This window comes from Cyprinodon tularosa, unplaced genomic scaffold, assembly GCF_016077235.1.
Source record: "Cyprinodon tularosa strain WSP-4 unplaced genomic scaffold, ASM1607723v1 ctg37, whole genome shotgun sequence".
Lineage (NCBI taxonomy): Eukaryota > Metazoa > Chordata > Actinopteri > Cyprinodontiformes > Cyprinodontidae > Cyprinodon > Cyprinodon tularosa.
Genome location: NW_024039085.1, coordinates 1,915,769 through 1,930,425, shown reverse-complemented (window position 1 = coordinate 1,930,425; position 14,657 = coordinate 1,915,769). Strand labels below are relative to the sequence as shown.

The window sequence follows — 14,657 nt, the reverse complement described above, 5'->3', positions numbered from 1 at the left end:
CCTGAAGCCCTCCTACCGAGGAGTTTTTTTGACCACTTTGGTGACTTCAGCCTGAGTGATGAACAAATCGGCTCTGAGCACCCCGGTTCTTCTTCAACCACACAACCACGGAGGGTGTGTCATCCACATTGAGGAGATCCTCAAAGTATTCTTTCCACCACCCAACTTTGTCTTTTTTCAGCGTCACCAGCTCCCCACTCACACTGAAAACCATGTTAGCAAAGAACTGCTTCCCCCTCCAGAGGTGCCGGATGCTTTGCCAGAATCTATTTAAGGCCAACTTATAGTCTCTCTCCATGGCCTCTCAAAACTCCTCCAAGGCGCAACTTTTTGCCTCTGCAATCACCCGGGCAGCGACAAGCGTGGCCCCACGATTACCTTATTCAGCATTGACAGCATCCCTTACTGCCAGTGTCCACCACAGAGTTTAGGGATTGCCGCCATGGCAGGCACTACAAACTTTACAGCCACAGCTACGGGCTGCAACATCAACAATGGACGCATAGACTTCATGCCTCCAGCTTCTCCCGGAATCTGGCAGAGGAATCAAGTCCCAGAGGTGGGACTTGAAGACGTCCTTGAGTAAGGGCTCAATCAGATGTTCCCAGCAGGCCCTCACTACTCGCCAACCACCAGGTAATAGTTGGTGAACAGCCCCTCCTTTTTGACCTTCGGCTGCAGTCCAAGATCTGCAGCCAAAGGTCAAAAGATACCACTACAAAATCAACCTCTGGCGTAAAGTGTGAGGTACACTGATGCACATACTTATGTTTGAACATGGTGTTGATTATGTACAATCCGTGACTTGCACAGAAGTGTAATAATAAAACGCCACCCAGGTTGAGAGCTGGGGGTCCATTCTTCCCGGTCACATCCCTCCAGGTGTCAGAGTCCTATTAAACATGGGCACTGTCCTTTCAAACAAAAATTTCAAAATGCTAATTGGCCCGTGCATTCATGACATCAAACAAAAGCCCCCAGGACACTCACAAACCAAGTGTTAATAGAGAATTAAAGAACAAGATTGTTTTCTCTCATTCTGCACTTTTTTTTATTACATTGTACATAATGGTGCAGTGTGTAGCACTGTTGACTTACAGTAAGAAGGTTGTGGGTTAGATTTCCATCCTTGGGTCTTTCTACATAGAGTTTGCATGTTCTCCTTGTACATGTGAGGTTTCTCTTCAGGTACTCTGGCTTAATCCCATAGTTTAAAAACATAATGAAGGCATCGTTAATTCTCCCTTGTGTGTCTATGTTATGCGCTGTGATGTAATTGGATTTTTCATTTAGAAAAAATAAATTGTTACCCACTTACTATACATTTTTCTTTTATTGCTGAATGGTTTTTGTTTAGCAATGTGTTGTAAAGGACAGAAATACCACAAAGAGTTACACACAAAAGCTATATGTTCCATTTCTTAATCAAGCAGTAGTTATGTTCATACTTATAATTATTACTTACAAACTGACTTGTTTCTAGTTTCTGGCACGTTTTGTGCAAGACGTCTTTTACTTTGACCAGCAGGTGGCGACAAAGCGGCAATTTATTTTTATAAAAAAAATGCGCTTTAATTTTTATTTTATTTTATTTAGGACTTTGAAAACAATAGAAAACTGATACATTAAAGCATAAAAGAAGTACAAGATAAAAAAAACAACAACACAGCCAATACAAAAAGCAAGCGGCATATTTCTCTCGAGCTGGGAACTCGATTAGTGACGTAATAACTCCGCGCCAAATTAGAACCAAAACAAACCAAAAAAACCTTAACGGACAGCCTAATTCTGCGAGGATGTCCTGAAGACTTCTGTGCATGATGTTTCAGCAGGACTCGGTTCACTTCATGATGATGGGAGGTGGTCAAACTCAGAATATAAGCGAAGGCCATGGATTTAAGGAACCGACGCAGCAGCAGGAGGAGAGGATGAGGCAGACTGAGGAAGGAAACCCGTTCACCTTTAGTCCGCAGCTCCTCCGTCTCCACAGAGACCATGAGCTGTTCGAGGTAACAAAAACTACGAATAGGGCTCTACCTAACGACAAAACCTTCATAGAAAGATTAGAAACAGACTGTAACGAAAAGCTTTGTTGACAGGAGGGAGATGTTCTTAGACACCTGTATCTACAGGACCTCTTCATCTCAGAACCAGAAGAGCAGTCAGCGCCCAGGTAAGTTACAGCCAAACATCTGGAATGGACAGCTGTGGCCTGATCCTCTGAGACTGATGGAAACCTTGCGATCTACAAATTGCACTGCTTTAGCTCTTCAGGTGGTAGTTAGCATTGAACCGTAGGGTAATGTTTGAAACGGTGCCTTTGTCAATCTTGGTCACTTCTTAGGAAATAAATGCTGTTATCATTGCGTTGCATAAAAAAAAACCCTTCACAGGTAAATATATTTCTGCTATAAAGTTTACACCCAAGACAACAATTTGCCAAATCACCAAAAACCTCAAGTCACACAAGTAAGGAAAACAAGTGAAGCCAATGCACAGTGTTGCCACCAGTGCAGAGCTTGGTCTGAGATGGCAGCAGGCAGGTATGACGCTAGACTCTTCCATTCGGTGTCAAATGTCAGGGACTGTAAAAACTCCAGAACTTAATTAGAGACTGGTGAATGAGAAAATGGAATCAATAGTGTTCATTAAAAAAAAAATAAAATAAAATAATAAAAAAAAAATATATATATATATATATCCTCCTAACACTGTACTGCTTTTCTGAATCTCTAACTGGGTTAACTGTGGTTACTCTTTTTAATACTGTATGTTAAATTTGTTTCCTCAGTTAAGTTATCATTATACTGGAGGAAAATCAGAGATTAGAAAGTGGAAATGTACTGGTTTGTTTTTTTTTCTTTTCTGGCTGATATGATTTTTTAATTAATATTTTTTTTTTTTTGTAGTATGACCTGCTGGTCTGGGACAGTTTATTTCTATTAAAACAGTTTTTTCTGGATCGCAACACAAACAATCTTTTTTTTCTACAAATTTTTTTAATCTGAGAATTAAATGTAAAAATGAATGACAATTAAGAATTGCTGCAAGTTCTTTAAATGATAGATTTAAATCTAATAAAAAAAGAAGAAATTAGAAGAAAATCTGGACATGATGGTCCATCCAAGTGTTTTCGGGTTTGACAGATTTAATAAACAAATAAAAAAACCCAGCAAGTCTTGATGTTGACTAGCTTGTTTCTTCTCTCCTCCACAGTGTGTCAGAGTTTGCCTGTCACATCTCTGGCTGTAGAGTCGTCTTCAGCACGCTGGACGAGTATGAGCACCACTACAACTCCCTGCACAGACATGTGTGCTGCTCCTGTCGCCGCTCCCTGCCGAGTGCCCGGCTCCTGGACATTCACATTCAGGAGTGGCACGACTCCCTTTTCACCATCCTCGCCCAAAAACAAGACATGGTAAGCCTTGCACTCACACTCTTAACTCATTTAGAAGTGATTGATTGTGTACCTGATTTAATTGAACTTTTCCTTTGAATATCGGTGCCTTTCAGTATCTGTGCCTAGTAGAGGGATGTGGACAGAAGTTTAAGACAAGTCAGCAAAGGAAGGACCACCTGATAAGAGTTCACAAATATCCCCCAGACTTCAGATTCGACAAAAACAGAAAGGAAAAAGGGTAAGGCTGTACATGCTTGAATCTATCCACTAGATGGCACTATACTTTTGGTACTCATAGTAGTCTTCTGCAAGATAAATTTGAGTTTTGTAGAATTTTCCTAAAATTTCAGAAATGAAATTACATTTTATACTATATTTTCTTTATTTTTTTCCACAAGCTTCTTAAAAAAGTTTGGAGGATTTTGCCCCTGTTCATCTTAACAGAACAGGTCTAACCAAGTAAAGAATCCTACAAGCCTTGCATACAAGCACCTTTTAACCTCTGCCTATACATTTCCTGGAGTAAAATCAGGTCTTGTTGCAGATGTTAATAGCTGTAGGGAGGAAGGAGCTTCTGTATTGGCCTATCTGGCACCAGATCTGGAGTAGCCTCTGACTGAAGACACTCTTCTTTTGTTCAGCAGTCTGATGAAGAGGATACTCACTTTTGTTTGTAATGTTCTTTACTTCATGAGGAATCCTTCATCACCTCCAGAAGTTCTAGAGGAGTTCCTAAAACAGAGCCGGCCTTCTTTATCTGCTTGTTGAACTTTTTAAAGTTATTTGATCCCATGCTGTTTCCCCTTAGATGATGGCAGAAGAGTTCACACTCTCCACCACAGACTTATAGAAGATAGTACCGTAACAGTGAAGGACCTAAGCTTCTTTAGGAAGTACAGTCTGCTCTGTCTTTTCTTATAGACAACTTCACAGTTCAGATGATTGTTTCCAAATCATGTCACAAAGCAGTTCACCAGCTCCATGCACTCAGCTTCTTGTCCATCTCTGATTATTATTATTTTTTTTACTTCTACCTAAAGTAAAGGTATTCTTACTTGAGTACAATTAATGGCCACTCCAGCCATTTTTTTCCTCATGATGCTAACTATTTTAAGTAATGCAGCGGTCCCTCTTACAGAATTATGTGCACCATATATATTAATGCTCTGAACTTTCATATCATTGCATTTTTTGCACCATGTTGTTTTTCACACACTGTTTATATTTGATCACTGCTGCACTTAATTAAATGGAAATGTTAATTTACTGTCTGAAAAGCTGTACTAAACGAATTTGTTTTGTATACACTCTGTGTATATGCTCTATATACCCAAATTGACAATAAAAGTTGTCTAAGAAGACCCCCATAGCATGATGCTGCCAATCCTTTACTTCACAGTTGGGGTTGGATTTGTTAAAGGCACAATTTCTCCTTTTTTCCTCCCAATATGATAATGGGTATTACAGTTAGACACTTAAATATTAGTTTCATCAAAAGATGCTTCTACCAAAAATAAGGTTGTTGTTTTTTTTTTAATCTTAGTTCAATTTTCAAACTCTAATTAATCTTTTTTTCTTTAGTGATGGCTTCTTCCTCGTTTAGCAGCCATTTAACATGTCATTAAGTTCTCCTCTTGCTGTGCATGATAAAACTTTTACTCTGTTACACTCTTCTTGTTTCAATTCAACTTGTTTCAAAATACTTTATTGATCCCAAATGTAAATTAAAAGACAATGACACTACTCTAGATTTAAATTAAGATCTACAAAGATTTTCCTCTTAACTTCATTAAAGTAAGTGGGCTTATTATTAAAATTATAATTTTTTTCTGTTTTCAGAACCAAAGAACCAAGAAGAGAGCAGAGGAATGACACCGCCATGGAGGCAGCAGACGATGTTTGTAAGTCGGAGGGTGTTTGCGAGGTTATCTGTGACGTTCAGTCCAACCGGCTTAGGCAGGACGAGTCCATGGAGATACAAGCGAGCAGTGAGGACGAGTTTTCAGCTTCAGCTCAGACCTCAGAAACAAAGACAGAACCACTGAAACCAAAATACTCCTACAGGTTGGTCTTCTCTAAACAAACCTTTTTTAATTCCTAAATGGCATTAAGTAGAGTTTAGAAGATTAGCTTCAGTCCTCTAAAGATAAATATTTGGTCTGCATCTAGTTAAGTTGGATTAAAGGCAGTTGTGTGGAGATTTTACAGCTGATTTTCATCTAAACATCTTGTGGTAGAATTTAAAGTGTTTATTCTGTGTTTTTCACAGAGTGCCTAAAACGGTGTGCTTCGGTCACGGCTCAGTCCGAGGCTTCAGAGGCCAGAGGGGCAAAAGGAAATGAAGAACAACAACTCAACCCTTTGTTTCCGTCTTATACTGTTGAAAATTCACATTTTCATACATTTTATCTTTTAATTGATAAGTTCAAGTAAAAGTTTTTGTTTTAACTTTTTGAGGAGAAAGGAAAGTCCCTTCATATTGCTGGAGTTTGAAAAGCAAAGTTCAGAACCCTGGTTTAGAATTTTGGGAGAAAATGTCAGGTTCCTTTATGTTTTGTATAATAAAGTTGAATACAGGATGTGTTTTAAGTCTTTGGATTTAATATACTCTGTACATTAATAATCATTAAAGTGAGGTTGGTAGAGGCAACTAAAAAGGATAGTTTTAATAACTTTTCATAACAAATGAAAATAAAACATTAGAATAATGTATGGTTTTATTTGTATTGCTTAATAAGAAAGTAACGGATTTATGGATTGCAATCTTACCTCTGAAGATCTCGTAACTCCCTATTGTATGAGGTCACACCAAATTCTTTGCTTTAAAACACAGGAAAAGTGGTGCTAATAAAAGCAGTTAAAGCTAACAGATGGACTTGTTTGTAAAATAAGTCAAACTTAATTTTGATGTCCGATAAGAAAAGCATAACCAGATTTTTGGCTTGCCAACATATTTTTTTCTGAATCATTATATAAAAATCTAGTCTTTCCATTGCCCTTTACTGGATGGTAAAAAAGAAAGTGAACAGATTGCTTTGCATTCAGATGGAACAAAGTCTGGTTGAGTAGCAAAGAAAGTCCATCATCTGTGATAAACTGTATTAATACTATTTGCTCAGCTTCATACTTGTTCATCTTGTGATGTCTTTAACTCAAATACACACAGCGAGCATATTTTGTTTCCTTAAAACTGTTTCTTTTGCGTAACCATGCCATGGAAATCCAAACCTTGGATTAATCTTCATATTCAGATAAGACCAGTTATTCATGCCCCTAAAAGAAATGTCTCGTCTGACTAGAATTATATTGTTTTTTAATGTCCCAGTCAGCATCCTGTTTTAATCTGAGAGAGGACCTCTGTAAATAGCTAAAAATTACAGTAATGGTAGAGAGAAGGTATTACTAACTCAAAGATTTGGATGTTGTTATTATATTTGTTTCCAGTTCATTTTAACTATAAATAATTCTAAGACAACTCTTTTTTTTATTAAACTTGGAAAATATATATTTTTTAAAATAATATATATTGGTTATGGTTTAGCAGTTCATTAAGGGCAAGTATTTTAAATCTACTCATGGAGATACTGTTTTAGGGAAGTTTTTCTATATTTTTTTTTTAGCAATATATATAAAAAATATATAATCCTCAGAAATGGCTTATAAAGCTGTGTTACAAACAAGTTTTTGCTAAAGCTCTGTAACAGCAAACATCCTTATGATTCTGGATCCTAATCTCAGAGGAGGTTGTCCTTTAAAAAATTCATCTATCAGAATAAAGTGATTAGTAAAACTAACCCTTACAATCAGCATCATCTGATCATCTGTTTAGTTTATTACATTTATTTAAAGGAGATCCGTGATTTTACCCACGAAACTTTATTTTATTTAATTCTACAGAAATAAAGAAGTTCGTTTTTGTAAAAAAAAAAAAAAATTGTGTAACATCAATAAAAGGCCCAAAAAATCGTTATATTTATGATGAATTTTTTTTTTTTTTTTTTGGATGGATACTTTTTTAACATTTTTTTTTCCTTAAAAATAATTTCAAAGGAGCTCCCAGTGAATGGTCCTGAGAGGAGTTATTTAGGACAGGTAGTACATCCCGTAAGGCCTGCTGAGTAGTCCGGGCACAGGGAAGACGGAGCGGCCTCCATACAGAGGCGCAGCACCCAGAGGTGCGCTCAGCGGGAAGGGGAAGGCGAAGGCCGGCAGCAGCGGCTTTGCGGTCAGCTTTAACTTCTCCAGCTCTGCCTCCTGCAGTCTTTTGGCTTTGGCTCTGCGGTTCTGAAACCAGATCTTGACCTGGGTCTCTGTAAGGTTCAGGGAGCTGGAGAACTCTGCCCTCTCAGCGATGGACAGGTACTGTTTCTGACGGAACTTCCTCTCCAGAGAGAGCAGCTGGGAGGTTGTGAATGGGGTCCTGGGTTTCCTGTTGTTCTTGTGTTTCCTCAGGTTGCATGTATTTGGGCTGGGGATTCCTGAAAGCAGATTAATAAGATAAAACTCGATTTTTTTGTGTCAATTGAGAAGATGAAATATCCAATCTAATTTAATTTAATTATCTATTCTCATGTATTTGACCCTGTTGTGTTCATTGTTTGCAGCTGATAGATTGTAAAAGGCCTTATTGAAGAGACTCATCCAAATCAGTTTTGTTTCAGAGCGTCTCGCATCAAGTCCACTAACTCTTTTTTCCTCTGCTCCTATATGGGCCTGTTTTTTATGTACAAACGATAACATTTTGTATTTCTCTCAAAACTTAACACCCATGTGAATTAACTTTCATTTCTTTTTTATAATTTGAAAAAAAAAAAATCTACATTCACATTTTTTCAGTTGATTTTAAATCCTAATTTAGCAGCTAATGACCAGCCAACAGGTGGAAAGCAACACTGTGTAGGTTGGAGAGGCATGGATTGGGTCCTAATGGACTTAAAATGTGAGCTTGACTCAAATAGAGAATAATCCAAACTATACTTATATGCTATAGAACATTAACCAGAAGCTTCCAAATAAAAACATAAAAACAAGTAAAAACACTTCTGATAGCTATACGGCTTATTTCGAAATTATATATATAATAATTAAAAGGATAACAACTCATGATATACAATGTATACAAATAAGTTTTAAACTCTTATATTCCATCCACCTGTTGAATCTAAGCATCTATAGCCAACATTTAAGTTTGAAATAGCAATAATAATAGAATATTTCCAACTCACTTAAATGAGGAGAATAGGTACCATGAGGCCAGGTGCTCTCTTTCTCGCTGGGGCCCACAGCCTCCAGTTTGGATCCACAGACCCCTCTTGGTGACGCACACTCGCTCCCCTCCGTGCGAACGCAGCCTGATCCAAGCTCGGATGACTGAAGGCTGCTGCCCGGAGAGCTCCTGTCCGATATTAAGGATTCCACACTGAAAGGCAGCTCTACACTTTTGCTTTTAAAACTTCTACAAGGTGCCATGTCCAGCTTCCCGGCTCCAGCTCCACCAGCGGGTTTATCCTGAGGCAATGTATCCAAGGCCGGGGATCCTTGCGAAGGATTCATTACGCACGACCTCGGTGCCATGCAAGCCCTTTCTTCTCCTCTCTTCCCGCTGCCGTTAAGGTTGGCTTGTGTTCACTTGCTGGTTACTGTCATCCCTAAAGTTTCTCTGATGCTGCGCACCCGCTGATAAACTAAACGTTTTCTGTCTTCTGCAGTGAAGAGCAGAAGTTTCTTTTCTCATCTTGCCGCGAGCGTATCAGACTTTAAACATCTTGCACGTGACTTTGCTGATCAAGCTCTCATAGGCCAGAACACACACATTAGAGCTGAGGTTGATTTACTGTTTATAGCTTCTGACAGATGTAAAACCTGTAACCAGTGGCAGGTCACTAATTCTCAAAGATTGTGCAAACTTTCCATGATTTATGAGACACCTAATAACTCAGCGCTGTGACTGAACCTGAACTATTAGGAAAGCAGTTGTTTTGTGGTCTAAAATGTAAGTATTCAATGGTCAACTTATTCAAAAAAGTGTGGAAACAAGGTTACTTCTTGAAGTTATTAACGCACAAAAGCATTTACAGTATAACATGATTGTACAGATCTTTTTATTTTACGATGAAAGGAGTCCAAACTTAAACCCCTATAATTAGACTATTTTATGTCAATTTTATTTGAAAGGGAATTAAGTTTACCCTTAACTGTATAGAAATGGGAAAACTACCAATTTTTAAAATAAATTCAGCTGATTCAACGTCTGAGTGTAAGCATGATTTTTAGTAATAAAATACAAAATGGCTCTATCACAGAGATTACTTTTTAGAATGTCAACTTGTATGAAGTCACTTCAAAGCCCACGGAAATAACTAATTAAAGCAAATTTTATATTGATTTCGCTCACGGTAACATGTTTTACTCATCTGGTGATCTAAAGATATATATTAAGATTATTCTACAATGACTAAACTCTGAAAATGAATTAAAATCACTTTTAACTGAACTGTTTTTTAATTTACAGATCTAAAAAAAAGTTAAGCCAGAAGGTGTGTCTCGAAGAAGTATGAAGCAGGCTACACTGTGACCTTGCTTTGCTTTCTGTTAGTTTTCTTTTTGTTTTGTTTTTAAATTTTAAATCTCTGCCTTGCATAGAGGAACATAAATATTTCCAAAAATACATATATAAAGCACGAATCACTAAAAATCTCTCTTTTGTGACCATTTTCAGTTTACAGCAGACATTGCACATTCTATTTAATTTCCTACACAATGGTTGCAAAAGGTTGGCTGATTTTGATACTATAAAATATTTTTAACCAAGTTCTTTATTCACAGATTATTTTAAATAAAATAAATACTGATGATTTTGAAACTACTACTTGTTTAAAACAGTTTATATCTATGCTAAAAAGTTAAACCACTGATACTACTTGTTAAAAGCTTTCATAGAATACAGTAGTTTATGTCCCTTGTTCATTAAAGCTTCACAGCTATTCAAGCTGTGATTTAGCACTCCATGCATTTCTAAGAGGGATTGTCACTGTAAATTTTCATGTGGTGGCCTCTAATTTAATTGTCTATGCTCATATATTTTAGCCTGTTGTGTTCATTGTTTGCAGCTGAGAGATTGTAAAAGGCCTTATTGAAGAGACTCATCCAAATTAGTTTTGTTCCTCAGCGTCTCCATCAAGTCCAATAACTCCTGTTGAAAGTGAATATCCTCCTATATGGGCCTGAAGTAACACACTGACTTTCTGTCTGTCTCAGTCTTATAGGACAATTGGTTAAATGGAGTTAACCGTTTCCCTCCCTGAGGTATGTTCATGCTTTGATCCTGCTGTGCCTGGCGCCTGTCTGCTCTGTCTCCCCCCCTCACTCCTTGTGTGACAGTGATAGATTGCTGGGTAACCATACAAGCTTTGAAAGACTGTAATTTAGAGCAACATTACATTCTCATCTACTCAACCAATATGATATATCTCAGGCAAAATAAGGTGTGCAATTGTCTGTAAGATTTTATTTATATTATATTATTAAAAATATGTTTTATTTTTTGCAAATAGTAAATATGCAGGAAAAAGCAATATTGTGCAGCATTCATTACCCATTTTGGTTGTGCATAGTTATTTTGAATGATTGTGGTCTGCAACATATTGCTTGCTTTATTGTAAAATGTCCAAAACGTTTTTTCTTCTGCACAATAACTGGAATATATCTCCTACTTACCTACTGGTCTTGGCCTCCTATAGGAAAATTGTTTGAAAGTTAATTCATGTTTTTTAAAGATGTATTTCCTTTCCAAGCAGATATGTTGAACAAGGCTCTGATGTTTCACTTTCTTTGGATTCATATATATATTGCAAGAATAAAAGCTATAATATGAAGAGATGGAATTTTAAAATTCATTTTAAAAGTTTATTAAGTCTGCTTAGGAAGATATAAATAGTTTAATTATAATATCAAAGCTTTCATACTGTAAAAAAACAACACCAGTATTTACCAGATTATTAATGATAAGTGCAATCGTAGGACAAACTGGTGACTTTTGAAGTTATCTAGCAGACAGTCACAGATACCTCGAACAACGATGGTTATGAAAGAAGTGCTCTGTCGATAAAAATTAATGGAAAATTGAGTGGAAGGAAAACTGTTAAATTTTTTGGTGCTGCCCATTTCATGACGTTGTTGTATCACGCTACTTCTGGCAATCAATCAATCAATCAATCAATCAATCTATCTATCTATCTATCTATCTATCTATCTATCTATCTATCTATCTGTCTGTCTGTCTGTCTGTCTGTCTGTCTGTCTGTCTGTCTGTCTGTCTGTCTGTCTGTCTGTCTGTCTGTCTGTCTGTCTGTCTGTCTGTAGCAAATTTTAATATCTATAGATTAAATGGCAAATTACAGCTCTAAACCAAATGTGGTTTCTGATTTAGAGGTGAAATTGAGCCTGTTGAGTGTTGAGCAATGTTCTGATTTTTGTATGTTCATGTAATGATGGGGCATCATCACCATAAGTTAATTTCTTTTAAGCAGAAGTCTCCCGTGGTGTAAATAATATATATATATATATATATATATATATATATATATATATATATATATATATATATATATATATATATATATATATATATATATATATTGCCTGATTTACCTTTTCACTCGGTTTTGATAGGGTCATCATGGAGAGCATTAGTAAAACTTTTCACAATATATACAACCATACATGGGGTATGAAATTCTTCATAGAGCCCCTGTCAAGTTAGACTGACATCGCAGCTAAGGCTTTGAATGACAGTAATTAGCTGACAGGTTGCTGATTGGTCAAGTACTTTTCATTTAACTACTACATGTAAGCATGACCTTTAGAGGACAGTGTTGACAGGTGAACTGATAGTGGGTTACTGTCCCTCTGTCTGTTTTGTATGTCTCAGTTTGGATTTGGTTACAAGCGGGTGAGTTCCACATGGTGTCTGATGGAGAAGAGCTTGGTTTGACAGACGAGGAGTTCTGCACTGAGTCTTGCCCACAGTGCCAGGTGCTAACAGACAAGCACAGATACATGGATGCCATATTGTAGTGGTTTGGGAGAAAATGGACAAGAACAAAGGAAATTGGACACTCTCTGGACCCAGAGTGAGATGTTATAGAGAGCTCAGTGATGGTGCTGACAGCAATAGGGTTATTATATTGCCTGCAAGTGGCGATAACACTGATGAAAGGGGGGGTTGATGATGGAAAATAACCAGTGAAGTGAGGATACAGCAACACAAGCAGTTGCGACTGCTGCTCTCTGAAACAGGGGAGGGTCAATGGTGTTAAATAAATCCAAATGTCACATATCGCAATAACAAATGTTTAAACACAAAAAACACATTTCTACAATGGGTGAAAAAGGCTGTTAGGAAGCGCCCTGAAATAATAAACTCCAGAAACCACAGCAAGAGTTCAGCATAAGAGGACTGTTCTGACTGAATGGTCACTCTCTTGACTGATGAGGTAAACCTCCTCGCTGTCTGGCAGCAGTCAGTCAAAAATACTTAAAGGTATCCATCCATCCATCCATCCATCCATCCATCCATCCATCCATCCATCCATCCATCCATCCATCCATCCATCCATCCATCCATCCATCCATCCATCCATCCATCCATCCATCCATCCATCCATCCATCACGCTTATCCCAAGCAGGGTCGTGAGGGGTGCTGGTGCCTGTTTCCAGCTGTCTACGGGTGAGAGGTGGGGTACACCCTAGATAGCTCGCCAGTCCATCGCACACTTAAAGGTATTGTGGAGGACCCGCCCGCTCCACTTAAAAAAAAGGCACTAAAACCACAGCTCAGCACAGATATACGCCTGAAAGTGCGCATGTGAAGAAAAAGATAGCTAACTTGGGACGAGCAAGTAGAACCGCCTGATTGATAATTAGGAGGACCATGAAATAAATATCGTCCTCTATGCCTTTAAGTATGTTTGCCAATCACCTGCCCCTGCTCCATAGACCCTCTAAGAGGTTTAGCCTCACTGGAAGCGACATATTTTGGCGTATAAGTGACCTATTTTGGCATATTATCCAATTAGGGCTCTACTTTCTCAATGCTTACCTCAATAGACCGAGGCTCAAGCCTCAACAGGGATTTGTCACAGGCAGCATCTTGCTGCTCCTGACCGGAATGGGATATCGTGTCAGAGAGCGTGCTCAACAGCTGATTAATGCACAACATAGCCTGTATAATTTGATTGAATTGTCTCTGCCAACTGCTTCCAGATTACATGTTTCGTGAATTGGTGCCATATAAATAAACTGCATTGAATTACAAGCCTCTCTGTCTGCATAAGAGCACTAATGAAACATTGTGGTACCACACCCTTGTGAGTATCAGTTAAGCAGTATTATACTCCTAAAAGTAGTTTGTTGTTACAAAAATGGGAAGAAAAAGGCGCTTCACAATAGAAGAAATCATCTTAATTAAAAGAACCTGAAAAGAAAGTTAAGCAAACTGGATGCTGCTTCCTATAGGAGCCATATTTCTCTTGATAGGAGTTCTAAGGTTACCCACAATCCTTTGAGTGCCATGATATGTTGGCACAGACCACCTTACCTGTTTAACAAAAGATTTTTTTCTTCATATGTACTCTGTGACACATCTTTGTATGTTTTGGGTTTGGGTCCATGCTGGTTTCTGTTGTGTAATGATGCCCATAAGGCTGAAGGCTGTCTGGAATCAGCTTAGCAGTCTAAAGCTCCCTCCCAACCCTGGATAGTGTTCTTACTCTTGACTCCCTGTTGAGATGAAGGGATGGGAGTAAACAGGTGGTATCAGTTACAATTTACACTATTTGAAATCAGCCAAGCTGTCAGTAAGTAGTACAATTTTCAGCACCATCAAAATCCCTTGAAACTGGGGGGAAATCTGACAGGAGGAGGTCTAGTATTCCCAAAGCCACATCTGAATCTTAGGAGAAGCTTCTGAGAGCTAACAGCCTGAGTGACAGGTGACCCATAGGACAACATTTCAAGCACAGCTTAAGAATAGTTGTAAGAAAGTCTCAGTTTCAACTGTGAAGAGAAAACTTGGAGCTGCAGGTTTGATGGGACGAGGTGCCTGCATGAGATAAAGAGGCTTCCCTGGGTCATAAAACAAAATCTTTGGACAATTAAAGACAGAAAGAAAGTATTATAGATTGATAATTAATAATTAATAATTTTTTTACTACAATGCAAATGCATAACTGTGCAATGGAATGGGACATAAAACAT

General features: G+C 37.9%; 2 protein-coding genes across 2 annotated transcripts; one reads left to right on the top strand and one right to left on the bottom strand.

The window, feature by feature from the left end:
- The first annotated feature begins 1,727 nt into the window (after positions 1–1,727).
- On the top strand, positions 1,728–5,989 carry znf511 (zinc finger protein 511). Its single transcript, XM_038296338.1, has 6 exons — positions 1,728–2,009; positions 2,100–2,173; positions 3,217–3,418; positions 3,514–3,638; positions 5,240–5,464; positions 5,670–5,989. Exons 1-6 carry the CDS (start codon positions 1,818–1,820, stop codon positions 5,740–5,742), a joined length of 891 nt encoding a protein of 296 aa, XP_038152266.1. The 5' UTR covers positions 1,728–1,817; the 3' UTR covers positions 5,743–5,989.
- Positions 5,990–7,383: 1,394 nt separating this feature from the next.
- Positions 7,384–9,142, bottom strand: msx3 (muscle segment homeobox 3). Its single transcript, XM_038296343.1, has 2 exons — positions 8,626–9,142; positions 7,384–7,878 (listed from the first exon to the last, which is right to left on the bottom strand). The coding sequence occupies exons 1-2, from the start codon at positions 8,972–8,974 to the stop codon at positions 7,484–7,486; spliced, it is 744 nt and encodes a 247-aa protein (XP_038152271.1). The 5' UTR covers positions 8,975–9,142; the 3' UTR covers positions 7,384–7,483.
- Positions 9,143–14,657: the final 5,515 nt, after the last annotated feature.